At 53.0% G+C, this 16920-nt stretch overlaps 6 protein-coding genes across 8 annotated transcripts; 5 read left to right on the forward strand and 1 right to left on the reverse strand.

The window, feature by feature from the left end:
* Positions 1-1422: 1422 nt before the first annotated feature.
* On the forward strand, positions 1423-3840 carry CKM354_000935800 (Elongator subunit ELP2; the record flags this gene model as incomplete). The annotated part of the gene is made up of 1 exon (XM_044804775.1): positions 1423-3840. One exon carries the CDS (start codon positions 1423-1425, stop codon positions 3838-3840), a length of 2418 nt encoding a protein of 805 aa, XP_044660710.1.
* A 1223-nt stretch (positions 3841-5063) lies between these two features.
* Positions 5064-7287, forward strand: CKM354_000935900 (uncharacterized protein; the record flags this gene model as incomplete). Of its 2 annotated transcripts, XM_044804776.1 has the most annotated exons (4): positions 5064-5115; positions 5235-5262; positions 5378-5543; positions 5599-7287. In XM_044804776.1, the coding sequence occupies 4 exons, from the start codon at positions 5064-5066 to the stop codon at positions 7285-7287; spliced, it is 1935 nt and encodes a 644-aa protein (XP_044660711.1). The 2 variants fall into 2 exon arrangements, with proteins under 2 accessions (XP_044660711.1, XP_044660712.1); XM_044804777.1 differs by lacking the exons at positions 5064-5115; positions 5235-5262; positions 5378-5543 and having other exon boundaries at positions 5785-7287.
* A 510-nt stretch (positions 7288-7797) lies between these two features.
* CKM354_000936000 (uncharacterized protein) lies at positions 7798-9533 on the forward strand (the record flags this gene model as incomplete). The annotated part of the gene is made up of 5 exons (XM_044804778.1): positions 7798-8463; positions 8559-8579; positions 8748-8852; positions 8909-8967; positions 9149-9533. The coding sequence occupies 5 exons, from the start codon at positions 7798-7800 to the stop codon at positions 9531-9533; spliced, it is 1236 nt and encodes a 411-aa protein (XP_044660713.1).
* A 1401-nt stretch (positions 9534-10934) lies between these two features.
* CKM354_000936100 (uncharacterized protein) lies at positions 10935-12305 on the reverse strand (the record flags this gene model as incomplete). The annotated part of the gene is made up of 1 exon (XM_044804779.1): positions 10935-12305. One exon carries the CDS (start codon positions 12303-12305, stop codon positions 10935-10937), a length of 1371 nt encoding a protein of 456 aa, XP_044660714.1.
* A 653-nt stretch (positions 12306-12958) lies between these two features.
* CKM354_000936200 (uncharacterized protein) lies at positions 12959-14455 on the forward strand (the record flags this gene model as incomplete). Its single annotated transcript, XM_044804780.1, has 1 exon — positions 12959-14455. One exon carries the CDS (start codon positions 12959-12961, stop codon positions 14453-14455), a length of 1497 nt encoding a protein of 498 aa, XP_044660715.1.
* Positions 14456-14771: 316 nt separating this feature from the next.
* CKM354_000936300 (uncharacterized protein) lies at positions 14772-16360 on the forward strand (the record flags this gene model as incomplete). 2 transcript variants are annotated; one of them, XM_044804781.1, is made up of 2 exons in its annotated part: positions 14772-15827; positions 16049-16360. In XM_044804781.1, the coding sequence occupies 2 exons, from the start codon at positions 14772-14774 to the stop codon at positions 16358-16360; spliced, it is 1368 nt and encodes a 455-aa protein (XP_044660716.1). The 2 variants fall into 2 exon arrangements, with proteins under 2 accessions (XP_044660716.1, XP_044660717.1); XM_044804782.1 differs by lacking the exon at positions 16049-16360 and having other exon boundaries at positions 14772-15959.
* Between the last annotated feature and the right edge of the window lie 560 nt (positions 16361-16920).

Raw genomic sequence — 16920 nt, forward strand, 5'->3', positions numbered from 1 at the left:
TCTGTCGATCAATTGGTTCCATCAAACAACACACTAAGGGAATGGCGCAGCAGCGTGAGACGGTCGAATTCAAAGACATTGTGACTTTGGGAATTCGAAGGGGAGTCCTTGTGATGAGGGTTGATGTGTTGGGGTTTCCGGGTCCGATGTGACGAGAGACTGGTTGGAAATTGGGGTTGAGGATACGAAGGGTGAGGGCTAGCGCGATGTGAATTGCGCATGAACTGGCAGAGTTCACGTGGGTTGCAGGAGAAGCAGAATGGCAACTACACGATTGCAATCTGATGCAGACCTATCGAGGCCCATCTACGAGCTCGGTTCTCACGCTTCGTGGAACAAAATACGCTCAAGGAGATTTCCACCAGGCAACGGGACACAATTGATGTTAGTACATCATGGCCCGCAGACGACTTCGACGCCCTTCGTCACTTACAGGAACGCCTCGTAAACAAATTACTGAACATTGAAAACGTCGAAATTCCATATGAACGACTTTTGTCATCAACGGGGTTGATTCTTAGCCCTACATTTGTGCTAAAGCAGGAACTCTCTCGCCGACGTCCATCAATTCGTCGATGACCGATTTCCATGTACATCGTGGACCAAGTTACTCACGATGGAATTCGACGAGCATCCTGAATTGGACCCCATTCCGTACGTTGGTTTGCCGAGTTCAGCAAAGTACAGCCTGGGAAGTGAATGCTGCAGTCTCTGCCATAGTAAGACATGTACCTACTACAGAGAGGTCTAGATCAGTGTAGCAAACTCTCGAGCTTCAAGTTCTGAGAGGGCTTTGTGCGCTGCAGCTTGGCGAGATTGACATTCTCTCATCCACCGTGCAGCGTTGACACGAACACTATATTGTCTCGAGGTTGCAGTTCGTACTTCTCCTCTCCTTCCAGCTCCCAATCGGAATCATTGATGAGTACTAAGACTCCAGGTCGTCTACCCGTTGTCAGTAGGTGACTACCATCCGGATAGATATTCTGTGCTGCTTTACACCGTATCATCGAGTACGAACATGTCTTTTCGTGGATCTTGCATCAAATTGTCGCATAGCCACTGGATCAGGAATGCAACCGTAGCTGGTCGACCCTCAGGATCTTTCGCGGGCAAAGAGATCTTGTGCTGGCGTTGATCCGAGAAGAGCAATTCAAGGCCTCCGCTAAGGACGACTTAGATATCGAAAAAGAAGTGGAGGAGAAGTGGTTTGATCATCACCTACGTAAACTCGACAGTGAGGGCTATTTTTTCGGCCATGGTGTGGTAAGTGTCGTGCCTGTGGTTCACTTTGAGTGTTTCGATGTGGAAGTCGCGTTGTTTGATTGCTGTCTTGGCACGGAAATTTTGACTCAACAGCACCCGACTTTGTAGTACTCATCCTCGACTTCGCAATTCCGACATGTTGACACTGCGACCTCAATGATCCGAAGCGCAGTCGAGTACATAGCCGCGGGTGGCAACAGACATCCATCTGCGGCCGACTGGGCGCCTTCACTTCTTGCCTATGGCGCTGGCAATAACATCGCCTTGTGGAACCCCGAAGACGAACAGTACAAAGGCGTGCATGCACTGCTTGCCGGGCACACAGACCTCGTCAACGCGATCAAGATAATTGACGGCCCTGATCAGCGCCTCATTGTAAGTGGCAGTGCAGATAAGACCATCCGGATCTGGTCAGCTACCACGAAATCAAATGGAGAATTTCAAGAGGTCCAGTGCCTGACCGAACACACTGCGTCCGTCAACGCCATCGCTACAGCTACAAAACTTGGCTTGATTGCGACAGGCGCAGCAGACGGCACAGTCAAGATATGGCATTTGCAAGGTGCAACAGTTAAGCTAACTCAGTCCATCTCACTGAAACCACGCTACTTTCCTTTGTGCCTCGCGCTCACAGCTCTCGAGAATGGCGGTGCAGTCCTCGCAGTTGCCGGGACTGCCAGTCACATCCAGTTATATTCACAGAAAGAGGAATCTCACGGCGAATTTGAGCTTCACGCCACTTTGACAGGCCATGAAGGCTGGATCAGATCTCTGGATTTCACATACGAATATTTGACCCCTGGAAGCGATCTTTTACTGGCTTCCGCCAGCCAGGACAAATATGCTCGTCTTTGGCGCTTCCGAAGAGGTAATAACACCGCGACCACCTCCGTCAGCGAGGCGAGCGAGCTTGTGACAGCGGCAGAGAAGACATCCTTGTCCAACAAAGCCCACACAGTCGGCAATGGAATCTCGCAGCACACTGTGACGTTCGAAGCTTTGCTCATTGGTCACGAGGACTGGATTTACACAGCTCGTTGGGCGTCGAGAGCGCACGATGGCGCAGTGCCCCCTTTGCTCACAGCGTCTGCAGACAATTCATTGTCGATATGGAACGTGGAGCCTGCCTCGGGACTCTGGGTATGTAGTAGTCGGCTGGGCGAGATCAGTTCTCAAAAAGGGTCAACAACGGCAACTGGCAGCACAGGTGGATTCTGGGTCGGACTTTGGCAATATGACTCCCATTCGGTGGTCAGTCTGGGCCGGACGGGAAGCTGGCGGAGATGGAACTATGACTCGGTCAGCGATATGTGGACGCAAGACGTGGGCATTGGCGGGCACGTGGAAGAAGTGCGCAGTCTCGCTTGGGCACGATCGGGACAATACTTGCTGTCAACGGGTTCCGACCAGACCACCCGCCTATATGCAACATGGAAGCGGCAAGGCGGCGAAGCACTGTCCTGGCATGAGTTCGCACGTCCGCAAATACATGGCTATGACCTCAATTGCATCGATGTCGTCACTGAAGATCGCTTCATTTCCGGAGCCGACGAAAAGCTGCTTCGAGTATTCGACAAGCCTCGAGCGATTGAGAATCTTCTTGCAAAATTGAGTGGCGCTGCGAGTTCTGGATCAGCTCATCTCCCGGATGCTGCTGACATACCAGTGCTTGGCCTGTCAAACAAAGCAGTGACGGCCACGAATGGCGACGAGCAAAATGATGAGGCTGAGGACGCAACACTCGATGCAGGCGAGCCAGAAGCTGCAGACACTGCTCACAGCAAATCCAACCTCGACCTCGAACGGCCTCCATTCGAGGATCATCTTGCGCGGCATACACTATGGCCCGAACACGAGAAGCTGTACGGCCATGGTCATGAGATATCCGCAGTCGCTACAAGCAACGATGGCTCCCTGGTTGCCACAACTTGCAAAGCGAGCTCGTTGGATCACGCTGTCATCCGACTCTACGAAACGAAGGAGTGGCGCGAGATCAAGCCTCCGCTTACTGCTCACAGCTTGACGGTCACGAGCCTGTCCTTCTCACCAGACGATCGCTATCTCTTGAGTGTGGGAAGGGACCGGCAGTGGTCCTTGTTTGAGAAGAGTGGCGGTGCATCGAGCGCATATGCGCTGCTCGTAAGTAATCCAAAGGGACACTCCCGCATGATCCTGGATTGCTGCTGGGCCCCTGCAGCTGCTGGACATGTGTTTGCGACGTCGGGCAGGGATAAGAGCGTGAAGATATGGAGGCTGCATGGCGGAACGGCGGAGTGCATTTCCACGCATGCAGCTGCAGCTCCTCTGACTGCCATCGCTTTTGACAACCAAGTCCACGAAGGCCATTTGGTGTTGGCAGCAGGTGATGAAACCGGCAACATCGGCCTCATCAACATCGATAGCGAAACTCTGAACATACTAGGGTCAGAGAACATGCCCACGCAAATTGTGCCCTCGAAAGCGGTCAGCTCTTTACGCTGGAGGCCTGCAGCACGCGAAGCGTCATCCAGCGGTTGCTCATACTTAGCTGCAGCAAGCGACGACTTCTCCATGCGTATTTATCGCATAGATTGATGTACAGTTAGCCTGTAAGCCGGTTTCGACGCTGCCGCAAAACCGACACCTGCTACACAGCACTTAAGCACATGTTGCACATGCCTGTAATCTGAGTATGGAAAAGCATACCCCCGCTGGCATGATCACAGCATCGAAAAGATCTTGGTTCGCGATACGAAGAGCCACTGAGCAATGCTGGCAACAGGGGAATCGCGTGCAGACTTGGGCAGCTGCAGTGACATATATATCCGGCTGGGTCTGGCTCCAACTTCCGCGGAATTGGCACTCCCAACCACAAATGTTCACTTGCAAATAAGGTTTTCGGAGACGGAGCGAGTTCCTAGCGCATCGCAATCATGTTCGTTTGTGGACTTCTGACCTGCAACAAGAGCCGCGGTGCAGGAGCACGGCGCCTCTGGACGAGGGCCACTCGGCTCAAAGCCCAATCAGTCCGTTTCCGCTTTTGCGGCGCTCCGGAAAGCCCTGAAAGGTTGTTCTCATTGGGTGCGCTTCCAGCATGCGTGCCCGTGGTGCTGATCAATTCCTGGCTATTTTGCTGTCGATTTTAAGGTCCTGACCAGTGACAAATCTCGTCCATTGGGATGCCAGGGGCCGACAGGATTGTGGCTCATGTGGCCAAGACCATGACATGTAGCGTCGAGGCGAGCTGATTGTCGCCGGCCGACAACGAGCGCCGACAGTGAAGACGAGACCGCAGCGCGCGGCCAGAATTGTTCATGAAGTTTCGAGGTACCGCTTGGTACCGCATTGTCCCCTTCTGCACATGTTCCGCGAAGCCGGAGTTAGGGTCATGTGAAATCCGAGGTTGTGATTGGATCTGCGCCACATCGACCCACTGTCTGTCCGTTCGGGAAGGAGGAAGTGCCATCAATGCCAAATGATGCAAAGTGACATCGACGGGCAGAAACCAAGGGAGGCTCATTCTCTGCTACTGCATTTCTGGAAAATCCATCGAGATTTGTGGAAGGCCCGGCAGAAACGATGGCCGTTGACAAACCAGGGTGGCGGGCCTGCAGAGGTGGAGTGTAGTGGAGAGAGAGAGGACGTTTTGTTTCCCTCGATCCTGCACAGTACTTTCTTGCTGGCTACACGGCTGCTCTTGACTTGCCACGCCTGCTCTTTCTTTCCTTCTTCCAGCCAGGATTTTAATGTATGCGACAGACTAAGCTGCTAAAGGGCCATGCCGGTCGGAGTCCACCCCGTGGCCCAAATATGACAACATGTCTTCCAAGAGTACCCATGAACGACCACGAAAGCTGCAGAGGATCTCTCGTACGTTCCTTCCCTCCATGCTCGGGGTCGACTTGCCCTCACCGGCCATCTCGACTTCACTTGGCCGGCATACCATATGCCTTGAACTTCACCCTTTACCAGGCTAACAAACAATGCAGAAGCTTGCGACTTATGCCACAGGCGCAGGTATGTATTCCTTTCTTTCGTGTCTCCCTCCCTTCCTTGCTCGCTGTTACCTGAAGAAATTGAAGAAAAAGTCGGCTCGGCCATCCTCAGACCTTCCGCTGACCACTTTTGATAGCATCCGCTGCAGGCCCTCTAATGAAGAGCCTCGAAAGTGTCAGAATTGTTACGACTTTGCCGTAGATTGCACCTACAACAGGCCATCACGGCGACGCCGTAACCCTTCAGCGGCGCATGCTGTGCCTGGGAACATTATCCCTGCGCAGCAACAACGAGCTACTCAGGTGAGCCTTGCATGCTGGACGACAAGTGTTCGCGCAGACTGATCATGCTCGACAGTCGGGGTCACCGGCCATAAAGCTTGAGAATGGCTACCAGCACAGTGTCCTGCCGCTACAATCCGCCGAATTCACAGGCGCGTACGAAGTTGTGCGAGAAGGGCGACGAGATGATCTGTTGAGCGTAGCATGGCACTGTTTTGCGGCATCCAACCAGCAGACCATTGACCGCTATCTGGAGATATACATGGAGGTTGTATATCCTTTATTCCCATTCTTCCATGGACCGACACTCTGGGATCGTGTTCGTAAACGGCAGCACCTTAAGGATCGTGGCTTTTTCGCATCTGTCATGGCAGCTTGTGCGCTGGCAGCCGCGCGAACGCGAGACGGAGCGCTGGGTGATAAGTACCAGATCGAAGAAAGCGTTGGCAACTCCTCAGAAGTATTCTTCTCAGCAGCGCAGGATAATATCTGCAAAGACTTGACACATGCTACTGGTTTGGGCTACCTGCGCGCATGTGCCTTGCTTGCTCTGACGGCCATCCAGTATGGCCAGGTCCAGACCATGCACCTGTACATGGGTCACTATATGACACTCGCAACGATCCAGCGATTTCACGATGAGGCACACTGGCCAGAAGAGATATCTATCCAGGAAAAGGAGGAGCGAAGACGCCTATTCTGGGCCATGTACAGCTTTGACGTCTACACATCCGTCGTCTTCAACACGACTCCGAGGTCCCAAGAAACTCACTCATACGTTGCTTACCCTTGCGAAACCACGGACGATGAGTTGGCATTAGGGGTCACGGTCAAACAGAACCCAGAGAACTGGTTACGCGGGTTCAACTTCACCACTGATCTGTACCGCGTTCTCGAGCATGCCATGAAGAGAGTGCGCATCAGCAAATCACGTCGGGATGATCGCATTTCTGTTGTCAGGTTGATGATGGCCAACACTATGCCGGACACACAGATCATGGAAAACGTCATTAACCTCTACTACAGCTTGCCAGATCGCTTCAAAAACTACACGGCTCCTGCGACAGGAGACCGCAGTCAAGACATATACGGCTTCCAGGCCGCCAACATACAAGCCACGCTACAGTTGGTGCGAATAACTTTACTGGAGTCACGGACGAGCAATATGCAAAATGTGGAGGAGAAATGCCGAGTGGCTGATACAGTACTCCAAACGTTCAGCGACATTCCTCAACACTACCTCAGAGCGATCTCCACACCTTTAGTCTACCATCTCGGAGGCATTGGTCACATTTTATCCTCTGTCATGCAAGGCGTTTTGAACGAGGATTCCTACCAGAGAGTCCGAACGCTTATGGTGCAGCTGGCCGATCTGCTGGAAGATCTTGAAACTGGGCTTCAGCCAGCTGCTGGATCAAGTCGAGGCCTCCGGAAACGAATCGACAAGATCGATCAATACATACAGACACAACGACAGATGCTTTCAGAGTTGCCGCGACAGCACATCAGTCCGTATCCTCATACAATGGACGGCGCACGCAGTGTATACGTGCCGAGCAATGCCCCGAATGGCACACACTCGATACTCCCACACGGCAATCATCATCAGATGACGAACAACATGGGAATGCGCACGCCGCATGATGATTTCCAACTGCCAGCTGAGATGACAACGGGAGGCTGGCCATGGCCGTTCGATCTGACGCAGGAGGGCGCCCAGCACGTGCCTTCGAATGGTGTCCCATCGAATGGGCACTCGACATGATGTTTTCTCAAGCTACTTTTGATACACCTTTTGTTTGCATAGCGGTACATGAGCATTGGATTCTGCATACGAGAGACGTTAATCGGGAGGCGGTGTGTAAATTTGGTCAACAAGCATGTACATGAGCAACGACAAACAGTGAAAAATCGAAAATTATTGATCGCGACGCGTGCAACGGCTTTTGCACTCTCCACATTCTGTCTAGTGCACTTGACATTATGGTACGCTCTACAGTAGTTAGCATACATTGTCTCTCGGAAGGACGTGGCCCGTGTCGAGGTGACGAAGCGCGGCAAGCTGCTCGTCATCACTCTCTCGAGCGACACCTCCTTTCGGCAGCACGCCAGAAGTACCTCCCACCGCCCGAGCAACAAGCTCTAGAGAGCTTATCAGTGCCGAACAAATGGCGCGGAACACTTTGTCGCACGCGACTCCCTCTCACACCACCTAGACGTTCCTCATTGTCTCCTTCCTCCCACATCTCTCCCTAGTAATCTACCACCGACCACAATGATCCTGATTGACCAGCAACCCCCAGCCCCTATCACACCCGTGGACCACCACAACGTCGCGAACCAGCAGTCCTCCCCGCTCCTCTCCCTCCCTTCCGAGCTCCGCAACGCCATTTACGAATTGCTTCTGATCCACGACATCCGCTATCCACTCCACCAACGCCGCCGTCCCCACGACCGCTTCTGCGCCAACATTCTCCGCACGTGCAAGCAAGTCCACGCCGAAGCCGCGCCGATTCTGTACGGCGAGAATACCTTCTTAGCGCATGCGAATCTGTTGACGACGTTACCTGCCTTTTTGCTGTTCAAATTGCCGAATAATAAAACTACGCTTCCCCCCGTGCTGTACCCGAGTGTGACGAAGCTGATCAAGAGGTTCTTCTTTCATGTGAGATTGGATATTGATTCGAGGTATACCAAAGAGCAGGCCACGGAGTGCTTTACGGGGCTGGAGTATTTGGAGATTGAAGTCTTTCAGCCCTCGTATGGGACTTGTGATTTTACGGTTCTGAAATTACTGGAAGGGGTTAGAGGAGTGGGCAAAGCAGTCGTGGGCGGTAGCGTAGGAGATGGAAATTATGCGCGGTGGCTAGAGCTGTCAATGATGAGTGACCTGGGAGCAGAACTGGACGAGTACTCCGAGGAGTATGTGGGTGGGGATAAGGTGAGTGCGGTAGCGTTGTACTGGGACCTCGATGGTTGAGATTCCTGTGATCGTAAGAGCATGATGCTGAGATGTATTATCTTTGTGTGTTGAAGGCTTGGGATGCGTGGACGAATGTGAGTCTTGTCCTGACTTTAGTCTCACTGAACGTGATGGCTCACTTTCTGTCTGCAGGGAAACAGATGAGCAGGAACTCGTGGAGCTGCACGCGATGAACCTGCAAGGACAATACCAGTTCACTTGGAGTTGAAAAGATGATGCGCTGCAGTTGCTGCTCGACATAGCGTGGATCAGTAAAACCAACAAATATTCACTTCCAAATTGTGGCAAGCCTTCCCAAAGCTACGAGCCGCCCAGTTGCGCGGGACGAAGCTGAGAATACTCTCTCGGTAAGCATCTGCTATCACACAACATTTTGTTGCATGTGCTGATGAGGTCTGACTAGTCATTGGATGAGTTTCTGGTCCAGGTGACGACAAGCAAGACACTATGCGCCATGTTGCAGTGAGCCCTTACATGAAAGACAGTGCCATGATACGTCTCGAAATTGCTGCATTGTCTCATCGTATCGCGGCTCTTTGACCCATGCGCCATATTCCCTTAGGAGTCTTTGTCTTGGATCTATTCTTGTGTCTGGAGGATAGCGTCAAAGCGGAAGCCAAGGAACTGTTATACGCGGACGCAGGCCCTCGCTCGCGCGTCTCCAAGACAATTCAGACATCGTTATGATCGTGGGAGATTGGAGTGAGATGGAGCGCGTCCTGGAGACGCGTCACCCTGAAATGAACATGGCGCGGGTCGCCAATGCTGTCGCACTGTTGAGCGACTGGGCTGGCAAGGCCAAGCTCGGGAAGAAGTCAGAAGCATCAGCAGCACGATCAATCTCCGAAGACTTCACGAGTAGGAGGAACACTTGGTCAAGATCCGGTATCGTTCAAGCAGACGATTCTGTTTCGCTGCTCGATGACGATAGCCTGCCATCGGGCCCGGTGAGAATGGAGTCCTTCAATACAGCTTGGAATCGCAGGAATGAGTCCCAAGAGAGGCGAAGTTATCGACGCCTTCGATGAAAAGCACGCCCGATTATGAGGCCACATCAGTATCGTGCCTTCGAACGATACCACGAACATGCAATTCGGGCCCGATTCGAGGCCGTCGAGAACATGAGCAGCTCAGTCCGGGCAAGGCTGAGGCAACCAGCCGTAGCTACATAGCTCCAGAGTACCATCACTATCTACTCCTCACCTCAAGTACCTTTCATCTCACCGGAACTGGGCGGCCTCTTTTCGATCCGCTTGACTCGTCCTCTTGGCCCGGCAGGGATGAGGAGGTCGTCAATGCGAACTTGCACAGCTTGCGCCCCGATCAACGTCATAGCTTGCACGTTCCGAATGCAGTGCATCCATGTGTAAGTGAGCAGTGAATGAGGTAGCAGGTCAGCTGCGATGGCACAAAATCATTCATAAGAATGCGCCCACGGCCACTTCTTTTCATCGTTTCGCGTTGTCTTTCTGTCGATGATGTCTCACTCTGTCCACCTTCTGCGCTCAACATTATTGCGGCTACGACATAGGAAGTAACGACTGTCAATCAAGAGAACGATTTGAAGACTGCTAGGCAGCAGCATAATCCGCGCGCACTCCAAGTCATCAAATCACTGTCATCTGCAGCGTGAGCCATCAAAATGGTCTTGGTGAGTTCTTCCGTTGGGTGATTATTTCAGACAACTCTGACCACTTTGCAGGGCGGTACCATCCTCGCCATCATCGCCATCTTCCTCCCGCCACTACCAGTCATCATTCGACGCGGCTGCAGCGGCCATGTACTGCTCAACATCCTCCTCTGTATCCTAGGATGGATTCCCGGAATCCTTCACGCGTGGTACATCATCCTCGAAACGCCTTCTCTCAGGAAACGCCATCGCCGGCGAAGCCAGTCAAGAGTCATTCGAGAAGAGGTGTATGTCCCACCGAGACACCACAGTCGGACCAGGTCGCGGAGTCGATCTGTGCCTCCGGTCGATGGATACAGACGGACGAGAAGCCGGAGTGTGGGGAGGATTGCTGCACCGCCACCGGCTGATGTGTATGCGCGGCAGCCATATTACAGGGAGGAAGTGTATTACGACAATCGCGGGGCGCCACCACCGAGATCGAAGTATTACTGATCATGGTGCTTGGGAGAAAGTCGGCGCGGGACAGAGCATGAACTTGGCTTGGTCCAGAACTATGAGCTTAACTTGACCAAGAGTCTCAAGTGAAGCAACGACATGAATGAATCTGTACGACTGCGATTTGGCGATGCTGAGAGCAGGTGCATGCCTCATGGGCACTGATGATGAAGTTTCAATGAATTTGTAATGTCGTCGACTGGTATCATGCCCAATGCTGCCCAACCCTGCACGTATTCTGTACACAAAAACGCTCGCAAATGCTAATACATGGTCCGAAGGTCCGTCATATACAGTTTCTCTAGAACGGCCGCTTGCCAGCCTTCTGTCTCGTTTCCACGAATTTTTTACTGTTGTACAGCTTCAACATCGCCTTCCACTCATCATCCCAGAACTTCTTCGCCCATTTCAAGTGGTCATTCTGTGCCCACAGCTTTTCGTGGATGATCTTTAACTTGCCAGTCTTTGGCCCTTCGTCGTCCTGCGGGAAGAAGCCGTTCCATGTGCGATCGACTTCGGAGGCTGGAAATGGTCCATCGCTTGAGAAGGCATAGCTCAAGAAGGCTTGCTCGGCCATGAAGTTGTCCCATTTGTCCGTGTGCAAGCTCTCGCGCAGGAGTCGGTTGCGCATCGCTTCGTTGGGGTTGAAGACTACGACTCCGACGTTGACTTCCTTGTATCCGCCTCCTACTGACGTTCCGGAGAAGACGTAGTCGCAGATCTCTTTCTGGTGGAGTTTGTCTTCTTTGGGTAATAGTTCGGGTTTACAGGCTTGCCTGTCTGCGATGTGGAAAATGCCGTCGATGTTTTGCACCGGGAAAGCGTCGAGATCGAGGAAAGCCAGAAGCTCAAAGTCCGTCTGGCCCCACATGTTGATCTTGGAAAAGAGATCTCTCCAGCGTGCGAAAGTGGCCTTGTCTGGGTGGTACTCAATCAAGTCCAGCTCCCGAACAATGGCGCCTGCGGCCTCTAGAATATGGCGATGCTCGTCTGGGGTGAACGGAGCGACGAAGACGACCAGCGGGTACTTCTCAGATTTTGACTTCGAGTCCCAGAGCAGACGGTAAGTCAACTGGAGAGCGGCCAGGAAGTAAGGATCGTGCAGCGTAGCATTCCTGGTGGAGTAGTATGTGCAGTAGCCATGTCGTCCTGGCCCTTGCCAGTTCACCGGCATATATCGTCGTAGGTCTCGTGCGTTGTACTTGGGCATTTGGAATTGGTCGAGATCGTATTGAAAGGCGTACTTGACCTCATTGAACTCGGTCTTGGAGTTCTTGCTCTCCTCGAGCGCCTTCTCCATGCCATTCTTCTCCTCTTTCTCCTCGCCTTCCTTCTTGTCGCCCTCCTTGTCACCTTCCTTCTTGTCGTCCTCTTTCTTATCCTCCGGCTTCACTCCCTCGTCGACCTTCTTGTCCGCATCACCCTTCTTGATGCTATCGTCCGGCACACCCAACGCAGCACTCGGCGGGTTCGCCGCGGAAGCATCCCCTGCGAGAGGGTCAACGCCGGCCTCTGGCAGTAGATCGCCAAATTTCTCTTTCAGGGCCGATATACCTAACGCTGGATTTGTCCATCTCGTCGTCGCGCCAGATATGGATGTGGAGGAGTAGAGGACGGCCAGGATGACGACCGCCCCCATGAAAAAGATGATATTCCGCACGATGGGCGCCATTCTGGGACTGGCCGTGCGCGGGCTCACTGTTCAACGAAGGACTGCGGCGGGCATGAACGAGTGAGGGTGCGGTAGTATTAGGGAGACGACACTGAACAAATGTTGGTCGAGGCAGAGTAGCGCCCCATCTCCCCCGAAGCGCGCCCACTTCTGGTCTACGCCATTCCACATGCCACGGTAGCGTCCAGCCGAGGGAGGCTTGTCATTGGGTCCGTCGCGCGGTGGCGCACATTTTAGCCTTTCTCTCCTGGCGATTTGCGGCTTGGCAGTGCTCCTGGTTGTCGCTCCGTTGGGAAAGGGACTCCTCGTCTTCTTCACACCAATCTTCGACGCAACAACAGAGGTAACGTCGCTGTCGTCCAACGATGCATGCCATCACACGGCAGACAGTGTGTGCCTCGGCTCGCGACGTGCTGCGGTGCGCGCGGCGCAAATCGCGTGGCACGGCGTGTTCAAGGGTTCTGCGCGAAGGATCAGGGCTTCTTCTTCAGCCCCAACCTGCATAGACAACTCAACTACCAACATGCGCTATAGAATATCGCCGAACTCAGCTCAAATAGACTGAACATCCCCGAGTAGGTACATATTTCCATTGCACATCCCTACAAAAGGTACCTGGGCACTATTCTCTTTCCGTCAAGCAAGTTCTAGCCATGCGCGCGAAGTCTGGGAACTCGTTCTTCGAGTACCCACTATCGCGACCTTTTCCCAGTCCGATCTTCACGTGGATTATCATTGTGGGAGGCTTGGTCTTGACCGTCCTCTTCTCCTTCGTTGCCGTCGCCAGCAATGCCTACCAGCTGGAGTCCGTGTACACCACCAACCCAAACGAAACAGAGAGCAATAGCTCAAAGAGATGGTTCCAGAGACAGCCATTTTCATGGTTAAACAGCATGGAGACAAAATGTCAACCGGCTTTGCTAACAGTCGGCACCCGATACTTGACGACAAATAGAGGCTTCGTCTACACGCTGGACAGCCTACGAAACGGGAACTACAGCGCCGCCAATTATGAGGTTCTATCTTCAACATCCTACAAGAACGTCACGCTCCGCGATTGCGAGGTTACCGAAATCTCCATCAATCTTGCCAGACGGGACAACAGTCGACAAGCCAAGAACTTCTGGAGTTGGGGAGCCACGAATGCACAAGCGGCCGTTTCTTGCTCGATTGAATCGGGAGAGGGGGTCGTCGACGCCAGTTTCGCCCTCGAACTTCCACCTGCGAGGGATGCGCGACGTATCACCGATGGCTTCTTGACGCAGAATACCACAGGCAACGTCAACATGTGGTATGGCATCCAGATAGCCATGTCGTGGTATGGGCAGATAGCAACAGGCATGGCATATTCGGTCCCCGGAACCTCGAACACCGAATCGTGGGGAGCAGGCGTTGTTACGCTTACCCGCAACCTGGAGGAGACCGACTACAAAAAGATGACTTTCTTTGATGCAGATGTTGGTATCTCAACCGACCAAGGAGGGCTTTCCTTCATGAATCCTGGAAGCGACAACACAAACAAAACGATGCAAGACTGGTTAGAGCAGTGGACGACCGGCGGCGGCAACTACCAGCTTCCCAACATCAGCACTTCTATTGACGCTTTCGGCAAGACGTTTTACTCTCTTCTCCTCTCAGACTTCGGCGCTGGAAATGACACGAATGCGTTGCTGATGGCCGAAGGAATTGACTATTTGCAGTCAATCGTTGACTCCGATCTGGACGCAGCTTCTGATGGCCAGAACAAAGGCACCGTCGCGCAGCGGTACGATCCAAATGACCAACTTGCTTCGGCAACCAGAGCGACTGGCACCACACTCTTCGCACAATACCTGTGCTCCGTACCAAAGTCTAAGGGTGGGTGGTCCATATTCTTCGGAGTCCTACTCGCGGACATTGTCTTTTTGAGTGCCTGCTGGAACCTCTTCGTTTGGATTTCTACCACATATGTCATACCGCGCTTGGACTCTCGAATGCGATACTGTGAGGGCTGCGTGAATGGGGGATCGGTGACAGGTCATGTTGTGCATAAGCCGCACGCAATTGGTGAAATGGAATCCCAAGAGCTATTGCCTGTGGCAACACCTGGCAGCCTTTCCACGAGGTCGGCGGCACCACTTATTAGAAATCATAGTGACCTTGTGTGTTGATGTCCAGTATCCCGAAGATTCAGCGACTACGCCACACACACTACCTCCTCTTCGAAGTCGGTAGCGGATCCCAAGTAGACAATCACAGCATCGGACGAGCAAACGAAGCCACGCAAGAAGAAGTCGAAGAAGAAGCAGAAGTCGACTATTGGGCGGGTTTATCGAGTGCCAGCGAGCTATCATGCTCCAGTACGTTTCACTCTACTTAGCCTCGCTTGTCATTCAATTGTGCTAATCAGGTCATGTGCAGCTTGCAGAATTCCGAGCATATGTCGATGAACAAGAACGAAAAGGACTCGTCGTCTCTGTTCCAGACATGGACAAATTCTGCGAGGGCCATGATCACCTGAAGGCCTGGATCGACAAGAATTACCGATACCGTACCGCCAATCGTATGTTCAAGACTTGCCTGCAACCTGAAGCATACGATGATATTCTCAACGAACGGGAAAGCATCGCTATCACCCGCCCGTTACGAGAGAGGATGTGCGACAAAATCAAGAAGGACCTGTTCGACTTCCTGAGTCCTCGTGACTTTCCCGAGCAGCGTTTCTCGGCCTACATGTTTCGGGTTGCTCTGGACATGCGACTCGAAGCCAGTGTTGAGGGAGGAGTAACGCTCGCAACTCCACATACTCAAGGTCCCAAACAGATCAGGAAGACTCGTGATGATACTAGAGTCGCAAGTCGAGTTCAGAACGGTGGCATTGGAGAGCCGACGCCATCTCTGCGTATCACACGAGAAAATGGATTCAAGAAGCGTGCAATTGCTGAAGCTTCGCTTGCAGTCAGCGGAGACCTGACTGTTGAGCAGCTCGCAGATTTTGCCATCGCTTCCACTGACTGTAATGTGCCTGCTGCTCAGCTTGACGGGGATGGTGACTTCCGCATCGACGAGACTCGCCCCCTCAAGAAGCAGAAGCGCAAGCGATCAGACATTGCGACCTCAACAGTGGTCATGCGTGGAACAGACGAGCAGACTGAAGCTGTAGTGAAACTCGGAGTCGAAGACCATGACACGATGCCGGCCGTCAGTCCCTACATGGACGGATATTGCCTTGAGGCTGAGTACGTCCGTGGCCTTGCACGTGTCCGACCTGCCGGCACAGATATCATGAGCTGGTCATATGCACTCATCGACGTTGCGAACAGTGCGGAGCATCAATTGCAGCTGCTCAATGAGGGCAACGTTTGGCGCTTCGACGAGCCGTACGGACGAGATGAGTCCCACGATCACTATCTATCGCTCCAATTCGCTCGGAAGATGCTGTCTGGAGAACTGGCCCAGATTCAGCCCAGCCAAGTTCTTGCAGAGTTCATAGCAGCTATGCAACCCGACCTCCAGCCTCAATCCTTGAGGTTTGTTGACAAGGTACGCGACAAGTATAGCGGCGATAGCGCTTTCACCACACCTGCAGTCCTCGACATCAGCAGCTCCTGGCTTGCGGGTGACGCGGATGTCCTCACTCATTGCACGTTTGGTCAACGAACTTTCGAAGCTTGACGACGTGACATTCCGCCCGCTTATCTCATGGCTCCGAAAGGGGATTTCTTGAGTCCTTTTTCTACTCTGACATCGTACTCGTGCGAAAGGGGGGCAGTGAGGTGGAATTCCGCCAATTCGGAAATACCCAGTTCCCATCGACCAGCTGGACAAAGCTCCTCACCCTGGACCTCGACGATCAGTTCGGCACAGACCTGGTTCAGTATGTTATGCCGACGAAGGATGTCGGCGGGACAAGCGCAGCATTGCCTGGCAAGATCAAGAAGACTCACGAAGAGGAGGCATTGACCGCCTTCTACGACTATCCTCGCGATGTGTTCACCCGACTCCACTCCCTACTCGTTCTTGCTCAGGGCCAGATCTGGCATGAGAGGTTACACAAAAACCACGAGAACATATAGTTCGTTTTCCTTGGTCTGACCGATATGTTCGAAAAGACAGCGAAGAGAGCACGTCATCGCTTTGCCTTTCGAGTCGATCCAAAGACAACGGAGATAAGAGCGCTCATCTTCTTCTGGTAGCCTTTGCAGTCGATTAAGCACTCGGGCACTCGGTCTCGCCTGGTTCTTTCGATTCAAGACGCGGGCCTGGATCTCGACCAGGCAACGCTAGGCAAGCTTTCGCCGGGCAGTAACATGGAAAACGTGATCAACACGGCACGCTTTGCCGGTGGGCTAAAGTCCTTCCTCGCTGCTTGTGACTCTGCATTTATGCCGCGTATTCAAGGCACTTTGTGTTATGAAGCGGGATAGTCGCATCATGAAGGTCGCGGCGAGGGAGCAACGATTGTCGTTCCTTGTGAGGTTCCATCTTGCTGTTCACAACTCGGTAGGGACCGGGGTCATTAGACGTGCACCAAGTTGAGAGAAGCGATGATGAAGTCTAAGGTTTCTGACTTACGAGTTAAGGCCCCTCCCAACGCAAGTCCGGACATTGGTTGCTACAACTCCCGACAGCGAAA

The sequence above is a fragment of the Cercospora kikuchii genome (genome assembly GCF_019650295.1).
Source record: "Cercospora kikuchii DNA, contig_00006, whole genome shotgun sequence".
NCBI lineage: Eukaryota > Fungi > Ascomycota > Dothideomycetes > Mycosphaerellales > Mycosphaerellaceae > Cercospora > Cercospora kikuchii.